Source organism: Chionomys nivalis, chromosome 19 (genome assembly GCF_950005125.1).
Source record: "Chionomys nivalis chromosome 19, mChiNiv1.1, whole genome shotgun sequence".
In the NCBI taxonomy this organism is placed as follows: Eukaryota; Metazoa; Chordata; class Mammalia; order Rodentia; family Cricetidae; genus Chionomys; species Chionomys nivalis.
This window is the reverse complement of record NC_080104.1, coordinates 23,697,404-23,713,586: the sequence shown is the minus strand read 5'-3', so window position 1 is coordinate 23,713,586 and position 16,183 is coordinate 23,697,404. Positions and strand designations below refer to the sequence as shown.

General features: G+C 44.1%; 1 protein-coding gene and 1 long non-coding RNA gene across 6 annotated transcripts in view; one reads left to right on the top strand and one right to left on the bottom strand.

Annotated features, from left to right (window-relative positions):
• Nucleotides 1-7,370: 7,370 nt before the first annotated feature.
• On the bottom strand, nucleotides 7,371-10,176 carry LOC130862304 (uncharacterized). Its single transcript, XR_009055629.1, has 3 exons — nucleotides 9,517-10,176; nucleotides 9,211-9,390; nucleotides 7,371-8,084 (listed from the first exon to the last, which is right to left on the bottom strand). It is a non-coding gene; the product is annotated as an uncharacterized LOC130862304 (long non-coding RNA).
• Nucleotides 10,177-10,419: 243 nt separating this feature from the next.
• The window catches only part of Adgrb3 (adhesion G protein-coupled receptor B3), a 721,645-nt gene continuing 715,881 nt past the window's right edge, over nucleotides 10,420-16,183 (top strand). For 2 of the 5 annotated variants that reach the window (XM_057752037.1, XM_057752033.1), the window contains exons 1-2: nucleotides 10,423-11,098; nucleotides 13,718-14,489. In XM_057752037.1, coding sequence (XP_057608020.1) covers nucleotides 13,733-14,489 — 757 coding nt within the window. In that variant the 5' untranslated portion in view covers nucleotides 10,423-11,098; nucleotides 13,718-13,732. Of the gene's footprint in view, nucleotides 11,099-11,202; nucleotides 11,270-13,717; nucleotides 14,490-16,183 lie in introns of those variants that run through there. The other 3 variants (XM_057752036.1, XM_057752035.1, XM_057752034.1) reach the window with 3 other exon arrangements.

Sequence of the window (16,183 nt, the reverse complement as noted above, 5' to 3'; positions counted from 1 at the left end):
TTTATGAAAGAGGTAGGATTAGATGTTTACGAACCCAGTTTTCGCTCTCTGTGAGAGAGTTCTGAGAGCAAGAAATGGACGTGTACCTTGACCAGCACAACCATTTGTCAATGTTGAGTTCCTTAGCAACATGCAAGCACATGAGATGAGGGGTAAAAGTGGGTGCTAGAATCGGGAAGCTGCTGTGGCATGGCACCAAGAGGAGGAAGAGTGGGGGAGGGACTGATGGAGCAGTTGGTGTTGGTGAGGGGGAGAACTGGAGAGATAGAAGTAGCTCTCTGTTGAGGTCAGAAAGATGGAGGTTCGTTAGCAAGGCATAGAGCAGAATCGGGGTGTTCCTCTGGTTTAGATGGCATAGCCAGGATCATGTGAGTGGGAGAATAGCTCACAAGGACAGAGGGCTTAGAGCTTAGATAGAAAAAGGCTTGGATATAAGGACACTCTTTCCATCTTCTTGTGTGCTGATAAAAGTTAGAAAGCTCCTGCAGAATATCAGGATCTAAAGTGCCGTTAGGCAGCCACTTTAAGTTATTATCTAAAGGATACTTAGGCCATTTCTTAGTACAAAGGCGAATAAGCTCGGGAATCTGTAAGTAAGGCATTAAGCTTTGAGGTTTCAGGGTCTCTAATAGACATCCCAGTGGGGAGGTTGGACTGATAGTTTTTGAGGGTTTATTTCCCATGGCTAAGAATGTGAGTAAGGCGAGGACCCAGTGGTAATTAACGATGAGCATCTTATGGATAAAGTGAGGGTCGAGGGCTAGGTCAAATCAATTCGAGACCCATCAGTACAGGAATTGAGGACCGAATACAACTGCTTCGAGCAGACCAAGAGAGGGCACCAGTCCAAGAAACAAGGACAAAATTCTAAGCATCAAGGAGCCGAATCTTCCTCCTTAGCTGTGGGTAACAACCAGAGATGAATATCAGCCAACAGCTCAAATGTAGCCCCGAAGGCCATGGTTGGGGACATTCCCCCTTCTTCTCAGAACACCAGATGATTGCCAGTACCTCAGTGATCAAGTCCTTGGGTTCGGAGAAATAGTTATGCTGACTAGAAGGGAAAAAAAAAATCACCGATCTAAGTTGCTGGTGTGCGTAAAAGTCAGCGACCAGGGAGATAGAATGCAGGTTGTTGTGTAGAAACCCTGTCCAGGATCCTGGTCTCAGGAGTGGATGGGCTTGAGAGCTTATGGAGTCTCAGTACCACTGAAGTTACTTATAAAAGGGTCATCCGAGCCTGGTGCCATGAAGGGTGGGGGGGTCCCACAAAGTGCAGTAGTAGGTACTTGAGGCCTCGGCGGGTCCGCTTGGCAGATGGGAGACCTTGGAAGGTGAGAAACAGCCAGATACTCCATGCAGATAGAGTTTATTTCAGTGGGTTACAGAAGGGGAAAAAGGAAGGGGAGAAGGGAGGAAGGGGAGAAGAGAAAGAGACAGAAACTGCATCTCCAGAAGAAGAACAGGCAGAAAGAGAGAAACACACATGCACAGGCCTGAGGAAGTTGGTACAGGAAGACAGTGTGGAGCATGCGTGCATGTCCAGCTTTTAAAGACTGCCTAGTGCGTGTGCAAGGAACTTATGTAGCTGCTGTCATGCATAGATCACATGACCATGCTACATGTACATCACATAAGGCTCGAGGGTCCTGGTTGGCTATGTAAGATGTCTGAGAACTTAGTGTCACATGTGTGGCCCTGGAACCTGCAAGTGCCAGAGCTTGGCATGGTTAGACATTTTGTCAGAGTTCTGGGTGATGGAAATGATAACAATCAGGATTTAAAATTCCTAAGGTGTACTCAGGTTCATTCATAGTAATATTTGTCTAGCTTCCTCTTTGTTCACTTTAAGCTTTAACTACTCGGATAAGCAAAGTCATATAAAAAACTGAACTATTTTCTAATAGAGTGTTTGATACCCCAAGAATGTTCTTTTCTCAGGACTAGGCAAAAGTCCCCATTCCTTTGGTTGGTTTAGCAAAGTTTCTGCTTGCTAAGAAGGGAGTCATTATCTCTAAAGAGAAACTTGTGGCCCTTCCATTAACATAGGACTGATGCCTATTCTTAAGGTCAATGCAAGCTTCCTCAACCCCTGATATCAAGCCACAGCCCAGCTCACATACCTTTTTTCACCCATTTAATCCTATGTTCAACTATAGAGGATAAAAGGTGGTATTCTCTCTTCAATAATAGGCAGCCATCACTATTCACCCTCAGATCGGGTCAGTCTCCCTCCCCTACCCCGCAAACCCCACATATCCTCTTAGGGACTTGACCCTCACCAGAGCTGGATCTGGCAATATACGCAGTGAGACTTCACTGGGAACAAAAATTCTTTTTTCCTTTGCAAGCAGATGTCAATTTCAGATAGCTTGGTTACAAATAAGAGCCTATGTCCTTTCCCCCTCTCAGCACCATGGCCATATCTGACATTAATCTGTTCAGCCCTGTGCCTGTTGCTGCTGTCACGGTGAGGTCATTTATGCATCGTTCATGCAGTGTCTAGAAGACACAGCTTCATTGGAGTCAGCCATCTTCTCTGACTTCCTACAGTCTCTCTGCCTCCTCTTCAGCATAGGGGAGGAATTTGAGAGAGACATTCCATTAAGGACAGGGTATTCTGGAAGCTCTCTCTCCATCGTCCACTAGTGGGTCTCTATGTTAGTTCTCGTGTACTGCAAAAGGAAGCCCCTTTTGTTTTCTGTTTATTTATTCTATGCATTCTTTATATCATGTATCTTGATCCCATTCATTTAATTTCCTGCTTTCAGGCCCTCAGGTTCAGCTCTTCCACACCTATACCATTAGGGCCAGCTCTGTGGTGGTGCCCGGGTAAAGTACAGGGCCACTCTTCTGAGTGTTGCTGCTGGTGAGTTGAAGGGAAAACCCTCCTGCTCTTATGACTCCAGCAACTCCTCCACCTGTCTCAGGTGTTGATGGTCCAGATGAGGGCTGGAGAGGGTATCCTTCCTTCACCCACACTACCACATGTCTGATGAATATTGAGGACACTTCTCCTTTGCTCATAACACAGGGGCTGGGTCACCCTCCTCTGACCACCTGACGGCTCTACTGTGCTGCTTAGGTGAGCTACAGGGCCTGTTTCCTGGCTGCTGCAGCCTTAAGGGAAAGCATCAGAGCTCTCATGTGATGCAGGTGGTAAGGTGCAAGGGTAAATGGAAGCTTCTTTGCTGATGGTTGAACAAAGCATTGATGTGAGTTCCAGGCTAGTGTGACCACTCTATCATTTTACTCTTGTGTTATACTTTTAATTTTGATATCAGAGTAATACTGCCAATGCTGGAAAGGACGTAGGTAACTGGGCAAATGTGCACCCTGCTTGTGTTGATGTAAACTAGTTCAGAAACCATGGATGTCAGTGCAGTGTGCTCTCAGAGTGAAATGACACCAACAGCAACACCCCACATGCACACCCGATACATCACTTCTGAGTATTCACCCAGAGTATTCAGGTCACCACATCACAGGGATTCTTGCACTTTAATGTTTATCAACAATACTATGCACAAGCCTGGTCTACAAAGGGAGTTCCAGGACAGGCTCCAAAGCTACAGAGAAACCCTGCCCCCCCCCAAAAAAAAATACTATGCACAATAGCTAAATTGTGGGACCAACTGTGGTGTCCAAAACAAAGGAGTAGATAGAGAAAAAGGATTGTACGTGAATAATGATATTGAGCAGCTATAAAGAAGAAAATACTGCCATTGTAGGAAAATGGCTGCAACTGGGGAAAATCATATTAAGGGAACTAGACCCATTCCAGAAAGACAAATAGATAAAAATCATGTGTGCATATGGGCCACAAGGGTAGAAGTAAACCTGTTAGGGAAATGAAAGTTAGCAGTGGGAGGGTGGGGGCTTGAAAGTGGAGGCTGGGGTATATTGGAATGGTACGCTGAATATACATTCTATATTCACACAGCAACATAGAGCACAAATACAGTACCATTGACAGCTTCTATAGTTTATCATATGCGTGCACGTGTGCATGTGTGTATGTGCATGCGTGTTCAATCACAAATCATGGTACATATGTAGAGGCGGGAGGACTACTTTTGGGAGTCAGTTTTTCCCTTCCCTTCTACTATGCAACCTCTAGGGGTGAACTCCAGGCATCAGATTTGAGTGGAAGTGTTTTACCTGCTGAAGTGTCTTCTTCATCCTAAAGGGTAACTTTATATTAAAAATTACATTGAATTATTATCAGAGACTGTATACTGACATTTTTATTCTTTCAGAATGTGTTGCACTTATGGGCAGTGCATTAATTGGCGTTATAATAAATATATACCTTAAATATAAACTAAGCTGATTTTCCTTTCACTGTGTTAAGCACATTGTTGGCTGTAGAGAAACATACACAAAACCTAGATTTCTAGCAATATTCTTCAGTCTCTGCACTTACTTAATTCTTTTCTATAATATCTGTGTGATTCTTTTTTTTTTTTTTTTTTTTTTGGTTTTTCGAGACAGGGTTTCTTTGTGGCTTTGGAGCCTGTCCTGGAACTAGCTCTTGTAGACCAGGCTGGTCTCGAACTCACAGAGATTCACCTGCCTCTGCCTCCCAAGTGCTGGGATTAAAGGCGTGCGCCACCACCACCCGGCCTATCTGTGTGATTCTTGAGTGTGATACTCTTGTAGCATGAATTCTAATTGTTCTTAATAAAAAAAATCTTGGAGACAGATATTAGGGGGTGAAAGTTGAAAGATCAAAGAAGCATAGCAGCCACCTCCTAGAGGGACCTTTTACCTTCTTTTCTTCCTCTTCCCAAAATTCTCCTCTTCTGGTAGCGCCACCAATACTTCCTTCCTGGCTGCTGGCCAGGCAGCATTTAATTAAATCAGTCTGAGTGACAAATCTTACAGTGTATAAAAGTATTACCCCACAGCTGCTGGGATTAAAGGCATGTGATCATAAACGCTAGGATTATCTTTGTGTGAGCACTGTTTCTCTTTTATACTGCAGCAATTTTGTGTAGCCCAGGGTGGCCTTGAATGAATATAGATCTATCTTTGTCTGTTTCCCGAATGCTGGGATTAAGGTGTGTGCAACCACTGCCTGACCTCCAGAGGCTCTGTTTTGTACTCTTATCTTCAGGGAAGCTTCATTTGTTAAACCACAAACAAAACGCCGCCACATGTTCTGACTAGCATTCCATTATTTCTTTCATGGAAAAAAGAAAATTACAGCTTGACAAGATCCCTCCTCACATGGATAAAAGCAGTAAGCAATTTCAGGGGAGGGGAGAGTTGCACTGGAGACCCCTGAACCCCCAGCACTGGATTAAAGACAAGCGACATTCTTGAGGTATGTGCTTTGGGGGTAAGGCAGCTCTTTTTGAGTTACCTCTTAGCCACACTCCTGTAAGCCACGCGGTAACATACATCTGTCTGTGAGGCTAGACTTGGTGGGGACTGCTATTTGTCCCTTCATTGGAGCCTCATCTGGGCAGAACAGCTATTTGCTCATCTTCAGAGGTTAACTTGAACAACAGGCACATTTCTTTACTTAGAAAATAATAGAAAAAAATAGTAATCACTTATCCATTTCCTATTATAAGTATAGAAAGGCCACAGCTTCATGTCAATAACCAGGTAAATAATTAAAGTCAACTTCATGGTTAAAGTATCTTACTTCTAAAGACTTGAGTTTGTATAGATCAAAGATAATGTCATAACTAAAATAACTTTAGGGCAAAGACTCTAACTGACAGAAGAATTTTGGGGTGAGTTACTCCACTGAAAACTTTTATTCTGAGCTTTTAAAGCCCAAAATTTCCAAATTACTTTGCAATATATCCATGAGACCACACGTATGTTTCCTGAATGCAATGAACGAAACTGTAGAAACTGACAGTTGACAACTACCAAAGACCTAAACTTCTTACCTGTGTTACTATACTGGGGAACACGAATACACTTGAAAACTGAGACCAGGGGCCCCCTGGGCTGGTTGAGGTGAGACTCAATCAGACTCAACATTGGATTGCCAAGGCAAACAGGCAAACTTCTCTTGTTGTTCTCTACCTCCCTCACTCCCTTTACTTTTTACTGCTTTGGCCTGTGCTTTCTTTTCAGCAGTATCTGAGAAGAAAATAACCGATTTATATTTATGTGGAGACTGAATCCAGTTTGGTTACTAAGATACTTTGTTATTTAAGAAAAAATAAGAAGGAGGAGAGGTTAAACTTGTCTTTGTGCTAGACATAACAAGTTTTAGCATAGCAATTCAAACATGATATTTTACCACTTTATGACTATTTAAACTTTTGTTGATTTAGATGTATGAGAAAATGATTTGAGTTCTGCCAGTGCCCACAGATATGAGGCCTGTTTCACCTTGACTAAAAGCTGTAGAGTTTGAGCTTATTCTTGCTCCCTCAAAGTTATTGATAACTGGTGTGGCTACAAACAAGAGATCCCAACCTAGGGCGTGGTTAATTAGTATTTTGAGTATAGAGGTGGATCTGTCCCATCTTGACCAAACAGAGAATTCAAGTCCAATCTTGCTCCTTTAAAGAGATTGGCAGGAGGTCTCAGGGGGTGACTGCCTGCAGAATACTTGATCTATTCCTTATATCATGTTAATAAAGTCTGTTGCCTCCCTCCTTCCCTTTTGGAGTGAAGTATACAAATAAATGTGGGAAAATTCAGTATTCACTGAATTTCCCTGATGTTCTGTGTTTCTGTCTTTCATTTACCTCTTATTTATATTAATAATTCTAATTCTCACACTCCTACCCTGGAATGTGAGAACACCATTGAGTCGGGACCTCGACACAGTTCACATCTCAGGAGATTCTAGACAAGAGGAAGGAAACCTAGGAGGAGAAGGCAGAGGAAGATGATTCATTTTCAAATCTTGTGTGTACATCAGCAGAGACGTCAATTACTGAAAAAACTAATGCATGGAATGAACAATGAAAAAACTTTCTACAATGTGTGCTTCTTTTAATCTTACTAAAAATGATAAATGACAAAACTTGGAATGTGGCAGTATAGTGTTACCCAAAATGCTATATGAGACATGGCAAGGAAAAGCTTTTGTAAAAATGGGGCTGGAGAGATGACTCAGGGTTAACTGCTTCTGTGAAGGACCCAGGCTTGGTTCCAAGAACCCACTTGGCAGCTGACAAACATCTGTAATTCCAGTTCCAGAGGAGCCAATGCCTCTTCTGACCTCTGAGCGCTCCTGCATGCATGTTGTACACAGATATCCATGCAAAGGCATATACATGTAAAGAAAACAAACACTCTAAAGCATTTTCTGAAATGGATATTCTTATTATTTGATGGGAATTATGCAGATGACACTGAATCATAAGCAATATTCCAGGAAGATAGGGTATTGTCAAATGCAGAAACTTGAAAGTTAGCTAAGAAAAGGAAGTTTAAAAGTACTATACATAGAAACATTATTTCCTTGGAGTGATTAATAATACTGATAAATAATAGAAGGCACAATTGTGAAGATGTTCAACTTTAGATACCTTGGCCACTTTGAATGATGGTAATGCCATAAAATATCAGTCTAGATTTGGACAAGTTCACACTGATTCCTCAGCACGCCTTGTGAAAATCAACAAGGATATGGATAAAATCTAGTTTTACAACTAATTTGATAGTTTTTGTGTAAATTACACTACTTGCCATGGATAAAAAATATAATGTACCCTTCCAAACATGCCAAAGTGAGACACATGTGTACATACCATATAAACATATTTGTACAGATAGACTAGGGAATAACATATGCATATAAAAAACATATGCATGTATAATAGACATACATATATAATGTGAAATATATAGAAAGATAAACATAGGGACACAAGTGAACTAAGTAGTAAAATCTGGAAATTATCATCTCAGGTCACAGAGCCCAGGGTGCACACCATCTTCCTTTTTATTGTTGAGTCAATGACAGCAAAGCTTTCCCACGGAACTCCATGCAGGCAGGAAACAAAATTATGTCTTCTTGGGCTGGCTTGGATGGTGTTGTCGCGGCCCGGAGGCCAGCTTCTCCTTACATAGTTCCACTTGTTATTCTTGATTGTGACCCCCTGAGGAAGTCAGATGAGCCCTGGGTTACTGTAGCTGTGTCTTGCTTGGCATATTTATCATCTACAAATTATCTGCTATAAATATACCTCAGCAGGATCATCATCAGGCCAGCTCGGTAGCCGGCAATTTATGAAGGTTATGGGAAAGAGTGTGAAGGGTGAAGCGCCTTATTGAGAATGGCTTTCCTTTCTGACCCAGCCCTGCATCCTACGTGAATTAAAATGATCCCGGGAACATGCTCCTTTCCATTTAGGATTAAGTCTTTCTAAATTGTCCCCCTAGGCTGTTGTTCTTACTCCATGGTGCCATGACTTTAGGGATTTCTAAGAAGCATCAAAATCACAGTGCTCAGTGATAAGTGAGAAGACACTGCTGTGTGAGAATTCTAAGTAACCCCAAATTATTATATGTGTTTATGTACAAACCATGCAAAGTATTTTTATTCTCCATCTTTGTCACACACTTATTATGGATTTATTTATTTATTGCTCTGGATAAAATTACAGACTGATCCAAATGTCTTGCAAGTATTATGACTGTTATGCCGAAAGTTGAAATAAATGAAACATTTCCCTCTTCTGTACTGCAGAATAGTCTTTGTTTTTACAAGAAAATGTGTTCATTATACATACTATGTTTTGCATTTTGCATTTGACATATAAGACCCATTTACTTTTCACATTCCCTTAAATGAATAAAAGCATTGTAATGAACTAAAAATGACACAAAACCAAACTGCCACCCAGGCTGCTCTCCCTGGTGATTTGTTCCTGGGAACATAGTTGAAGCCGGCTGGAGAGTGATTAACTGTTTCCCTTACAGGGTGTTCCTTCAATTCTTGTCCTAAAAGAGAAAGCCTCGAAAAGGGTCATTCTATTAATATGTATTACGATGTAAAGAGCCAAAGAACCAATTTTAATATTTCAAACAATTCTGGTGCATAAACGATCATCAGCACCTTCCCGTGTTCTCGTGATAGCCCTCCCTGGAAAACTGTGCTCTTGGCTATGCAGTCGCTCCAGGGGAGAGGAACAAGAAGGAGAATAAAAAATGCAAATGAGAGAGTAGAGAGCAAATGACGGAAAATTGCTTCATTCAACTTCACCTGCCGCTCAGGCAACTCACCCTTAGGAAGGCTCGTGGCTCAAAAGCATAGCCCATCATGTCTCCTCCTACCACATCACCACACTATCCAAACACTTGTTTTGCAAACCATCAACCGCGTCTACAAGTAGAGACAAAACTAGAAGGCGAATGACCAGTTGCAGCCTGCTTCTGAAACCTGTCAGATACTTCTTCAGACGTCTGTGCAGGAGGCAAAAATAAACAACACGCAAGTGAAACGATGAAGGCGTGTAGAAATTTATCCTCTTTACCCCCTTCTCTATGGAAAACAACGGTAGCTTTTTCTCATTTCTTCCCATCACTTACCCAAACTTGCTACGAGGAGGGGAAACTTGACAAGGAATAAATGCATTAAGAAGGCAGAACGAATCAAAAGTTTAGAACCCGCACTATTGCCCCGTCGCCGTGCAGAGAGCAGTGCAGGAAGCCTGACCTCGGTAGCTAGCACAGTGGTCCTGACAAAGACTGTTTCGAGCCTGAACAAATAAGATGCTAATTGCAGTCTGGCTCTGTCGGAAAACAAAAACAAAAACACACAAAAAAAACAAAAGAACAACAAAAACCAACTATTGTTCCAGCCTCTGGCCAGAGACAAGTAGCCGCGGGAGGTGAGAGGTGGCCCCTCAGCTGCTGACTGGATCAATGCTAAATCCCGGTGGTGACTGACAGCTACCCCGCTGCGTCAGGTCCGCACTGAAAGGCCGAAAAAAGAAGGACGGTCGAGTCCAGCGTTTACTTCCTACCCCTCCGGGTCGCCTTCCCGTCCTCCGCGCCCCCCTGCTTCTCCTCCTGGGGACTTTCTCCTAGAGTTGCTAGCCACCAGCCTCAGCGGTGGGAACTGAGGATGAGAAAACCTCCCAGACGAAGAAAAGACCGCTTTTCCGGACGTGCTCGGGTTTGGAGCAGCGGGGGCGCGGGCACGACTGCAGCCCGACAAAGCCCGCTCCCGCCCTCCTCGCTCCCGCGCCCGCTGGTCCGTGGGGAGGCGGGGGGGAAGGCCGGACTCCAGCCCCCCGGGGCAGCGCTCCGCCGGGGACCCGCGCACCTACGAGCACGCGCGTCCGGCGGCGGCGTGGGGGGGGGGGTGTTGGTTGCCGGGGCGGCGGGTGCGCGCAGAGGAGCGCGCGGTCCCCATCGCGCGCGCAGCCCCGGGGAGAGCGAGCGCCGCGCGCCGGCGCGCACGCCCGACACACAGCTTTACTATATCGCGCCCTCGCGCGCCTCCCTCCTCGCCGGGCATTCAAACAGCTTCTCGACGTCGCCAGCCCAGGATTTTTTGCCTCAGCTCGTCAGCCGCGCTCGGTCCACCGGTACCTGGCAGGGAGGAGGGCCAGGGAGGAGGGCGCACCGAGCAGCCGGCTCCAGCTCCAGCCTCGCCACGGGCCGGGAGCACTCCTGTCAGCAGCCCGCCGCCCAGCCCGCAGCCTCAGCCGCCGCCGCCGGCGGCCACTTCTCAGCGCTTTTTTGGCTTCTTGGCCAATCCGTTTGTTGGGGGGGTGGTGGGTTTGGGAAAACACATCCGCGCTCTTAATCCACTTTCATTTTTGTTATTTTTTTTGTTATTTATTTATTTTTTTGTTGTTGTTGTTTCTGTCGAGACCCCCTTCAGGGGGCCTCTCCCGGGCTCTCCTTTGGAGGCTTCATTCACTTGGATAAGGCGCAAGGCTCTGGCCACTGGGTACCCCCTTTTCTTATGTCCCCCCTCTTTGCTTCTCGTATGCGTGTATTTTTTTCCCCAATAATAAATCCTGTTATTTGAAGCTGAGCCTGGGGAAAAATGGGCAACGGTGATTGGGACCGAAGGGGAGTCTCTCCGTCACTGTTGTTGGGACCTGTGCCTGTGTTGGTGTCTTAGACCAAAAGCCTCCCGGAGCTTTCGGAGTGGAAGGTAAGGAAGGGGGCCTCGGGGTCACCTCTGTCTTCTGGGGTCGCCCTGGAGAAGCTTGGAATCAGTTTTTGTGGGGAGGGAAGTCAAGGCTGTTGCTGGCGGATGGAGAGATTCTGAGCTTACTTAAACGCCGCAGTTGAAAAGTTAAGAGAAGTCTCCGGTTTTGAAGAGGTGAGCTGGGTGGGAAGGAATAGGGAGAGAGACCCAGAAAATCTAGCAACTCGTGCGTGATTGAGATAATTTTAGCGGTGGGGTGGGGAGTAGGTTAAAAGGAAGTTAGGATCCAGAAGGACTGGGTCTTCTATTGGGGGAAAAAAATCAGTGGAGTGATGGCGCCGTCTATGTTCGGCTAAACTAAAGTGTCACCCAGAAGATCAGTTTTGAAAAAGCTAAACTCAGTGCTGGTTTACCTCTCAGCAAGAGCCAAATAAATAAATAAATAAATACACCATTCTGGAGACCTCGGTGACCATCCCTTAGCCAACCCCTGGCCCGTTATTTTCCGTAGACAGACATACAGTTGTTTGAACAGGCCCTGCAGTGGGGGTGGGGGGGGACAGTTCAATGATTCATATTTATTATTATATGGAAAAAAATTCAAGACTTCCTCCACCAAGACTGATTAAAAAATGAAGAGCTTTCCGTGAAGGGTGCCTGCTCAAGAGGGATGTGAAAGCAGCTCGTTCCCACTCTTTCTAATCACTGATAAGCACAGTATTGCAGACATTCATTGTCAAATAAATGGAAGCAGAAATATCGATTTTATAAGGAAAAGAAATACGACCTCCTTTTGAGTTCCTGATTATAAAATGAAGCCCCCTTTCATGGTTGGAATTCCTAATTTAGACACTTACTGTCACATTGGCTTTCAACGCCTACACTCTATCCTGAAGAACACTGCGCAGACCTGCATTGCCTGCGAAGTGCTACAGCACACACACACACACACACACACACACACACACACTCTTACACACGCGGAGGAGATTGTTTCCAGTTTTTTCCTAAACACACATTTTGATCTCTAAAAGATCATTGTCTTTATTTTTCAATTGGAAAAGGCATTCCTCATTGCGCTGTGCATTTGAGAGAGAAAACGCTGTTCTGGTAGTCCTGTCAGCTCCGGTGTTATTTTAGACTGCTGCTATATAGAGATTTACAGTTGGGGCTCTGTCAAGACATACTATTTGAATTATGATCTATAAAATGCAGATATGTTCAGGGACTTTGGTCATTGGATTGGGAGTTTATGTGTTGGTGTGTTATGCAATGGCAAAGAAGGTTTTGTGCTTTGGCTCAAAGAGGACCAGACAGAGCAGGCATGGAAACTCTTTAACTGTCTATATGTCTTTCTGAATATCTCTTCTTATAGAACAGTGGAAAAGACTTCGGCCTAAAGCCTTTTAAAATTAACTTGACATCACTTTCATCAGTTCAAAGGCTGGACAAAAAAAAAGCACTGTCATTTATTCTGAGAAATAACTTCGTAAAGGTTAAAGCTGAAAAATATTCAAGTTATTTTGGGATAACAACTTACAGAGATAAATCTAATCGAGGATGCTTTGATAATGGATAAAAACAAGCAAAAAAAAGAAGAGCTCTGGAGCACTTGTTTGAAAGGCAGAAATTTAGTCATTGAGATCAGTAGGGGGAAAGATACCAGTTTTTATATCTATAATGTGTAAATCCTAATTTACAGGAGATAATGCTAGATAAGACAACCACAATTTAGAGAGAAAATTCAAAGACTGGAGGGAGCTCAGTGAATGCAGTTCTGGGATCCCCCCCCCCACACACACACATCGCCTTTGGATACAGATACTAATACAGTGATCCACTTTATGCCTCCAAGGAGGGCATGTCATATGAAATGACTGCCTCAAATCTTGTCCTCAGTGGCGATGCTGAACATCAGGACTTTTCTGTGCCTGTTCATCTGTGCCCTTCCCATTACTGTCCTATGAGTCCCCACGAATGCCCATGTTTTTGCACGGGCATTTCTCATGAGTTCACATGGTGCCCCCTGCAAAGGCAAGTAGGGGCATTTGGGAGCCAATGCTCAATCTGGAACCCGTGATCGTTTGTGCCTTTAAAGCTGTGGCTATAATTTATCGTGATTACTTTTCACATTAAAGAGTAAAGAAATGATGCGATGACAGCTGCTCCCAGATTATCAGATTAGATTCTGTGTGGTGGTGTTTACTGCAGGCAGAAGACGGAGGGAGAGGAAAAGGCCAGGGGAACTTGAGTCCAGTATCTCAGCAATTAACATGTAGGTTACTCCAGAAAGCCAGTTGTCCCGCTTCATTTGGCAGATTGATAATGGATGTGCAGGAAACCCTGGTGGATGAATTAGGACATAACTATTAATAATCTATTAAATGTTATTTTTATATTGAATGTGGAGAATCTGTTCATCGCCAGTAGCCACGTGAGGGCGCTGTTCGCACGGCAACTGGTAATATCCCGGCGTTATAAAATAAAAATCACCTGCCCTTCTTTTAAAAAGGGCTTTTTACGGAAATCTTGAAAACAGCTGGCTGCAATATTGGAAGGGTTTTGTTTTCTCAATGCCTTTGGTCTTCTGCTTGCTTTTCACTCCCGCTGCCATTTTTACAGGCCAAATGACATAGGATGAAGGCTGTTCGTAACCTGCTGATTTATATATTTTCCACCTATCTCCTGGTTATGTTTGGATTTAATGCTGCCCAAGACTTCTGGTGTTCAACTTTGGTGAAGGGAGTCATTTATGGATCCTATTCTGTAAGTGAAATGTTTCCCAAAAACTTTACAAACTGCACCTGGACGCTGGAAAATCCAGATCCAACCAAATATAGCATTTACCTGAAATTTTCCAAAAAAGACCTTAGCTGCTCTAACTTTTCCCTTCTGGCTTATCAGTTTGATCATTTCTCCCATGAGAAAATAAAGGATCTTTTGAGAAAGAACCATTCAATAATGCAACTCTGCAGTTCCAAGAATGCTTTTGTTTTTCTACAGTATGATAAAAATTTTATTCAGATACGTCGAGTATTTCCAACTGATTTTCCAGGATTACAGAAAAAGGGTGAAGAAGATCAGAAATCTTTTTTTGAGTTTTTGGTACTGAACAAAGTGAGCCCAAGCCAGTTTGGCTGCCATGTCTTATGCACTTGGTTGGAGAGTTGCTTAAAATCAGAAAATGGGAGAACAGAGGCTTGTGGAATCATGTACACAAAGTGCACCTGCCCTCAGCATTTGGGAGAGTGGGGAATTGATGACCAGTCGCTGGTTTTGTTGAATAACGTCGTGTTACCCCTGAATGAGCAGACGGAGGGCTGCCTGACTCAGGAGCTGCAAACTACTCAAGTCTGCAATCTGACCAGGGAGGCTAAAAGACCACCCAAAGAAGGTAAGTGCCCAGAGAAAGGGGGAAATGGGTGCTGGGGGGGATGGGGGAAAACTTTGCATGGAAGTAACCCTTGCTGGATCTCTACTTCAGCCTAATTTATTCTGTCAGCTTTGAAGTAATTTGATTTGTGGTCTTCACTGTTGAAGGGCTCTGAAACTAGGTTTAGCCTTCATGACATTAGAGACAAGCAGAGGAGATGGGCAGCTCGGCAGTGTGCTCTGGAAGTCTGGGGAGAATGTTCAGGAGCAGAGAGATACAGAAATGAGAAGCCAGTTGTGTTAAGGGTTAATGAGGAAATGTGTGCTTCTGTGCAGGCTAGGAATCCACACATGCTCCTAAAGGTAAATGCACATACAAACTTCCTTCTGATCAAGTCCAGCAAATGTCCTCTTCCTGTCCTTTCAACTGTTTCTCACCCCCTCTCCTCTCGCTGTGATTTGAGGAAACACTCAACAGAAAGCCTATGTGGACTCGGAGACTGCCTGTCTCTGAAGTCAAGAGGGACCGTTTTCACCAAGGTCCTTGTTTTGTGGAGAGAATTTTGCACAATACATCCCTATGTGTGGTCTTTGGCCAGGCAAGAGAAACACACTGGAAGCCAGAGCTCCCTGGGTCTCCACCTCTGAAGTCTCCATCAGAAAGGAGGGGGTGGTGGCGGTGAAGGCACAGACAGATTCTAAACCACTCAGTTGCTTCTTGGAAGTCGTTTCTCAATACTTTGTTGGTCCTTTGTTGATATGGTGATATGGAGAGAGAGAGAGAGAGAGAGAGAGAGAGAGAGAGAGAGAGAGAGAGAGACTCAGAAATGAGAGAGAGAGAGACTCAGAAATGAGCTAAGTGGGGGCAAACAAAATAGTGCAACGGAAATGCAGAGGAAGAATCGCAAGTGTTCCTGTGTCTTGTAATGTTCACCCATCCTCAGTGGGGGAGCTAGCAGAAGCTTTAAGATTGTGGCTTATTTTTTAATAATGTAAGAAAGCATGGCATATTTTGAGAAAATGACTTTTGCTTGGAAGGTTAATGGCTATGCTCCATTCGTTAGAGGACAGAGCCAGTACATATTCTTTCTTGTCCCCCAGCCCTGCAACCAGTGAGTGTGTTGATTTCTTATGCAGGAAATGTTTTCTGATTGCCACAAAGATCCCAGTCTGTGGAAAGGGACAGCCAAGCTCCAGTCCCTCTTTCCTCTCCCTCCCCCAACAGAAGTTGTCTTTGTGGCCAATATAAAATTGACACGTTGTTGGAGAATTTTCTTTAATGGTAGCCAAGGCTTTGTAGGGAAGTGGAGCCAGCAAGGGAAAGGGGAGGGGTAGAGAAGCCTCGACAGCTTGGTGCTGTTTCTCTGCTGGCTGCAATTTGGGGGATGGGAATTATGGAAAAGCACTGGCACAAGGCAGAAAAGAAAGTTAGAAAACGAGTGCAGGCTAATGGCAAGGAGAAAGGGGCGGAGCATTTTCAGATTTCCACAGGTCAGTGTCTCACTAACATCTGTGGCTGAAGAAAACAAAGTAGTTTTAAATTACAGGAGTTCTTTTCTCTAGTAAAAAAAAAAATCCCAGAGAAACACTTACAACTGCAGGGATGGTATTTAACACCATTTAAAACTAATTAGTGTCCCCTAGAATAAGAACTACAGTACACACAGAAACTGGGATGCCACAAGCTCACTGAGAAAGCAGTGAGCATCAGAAACC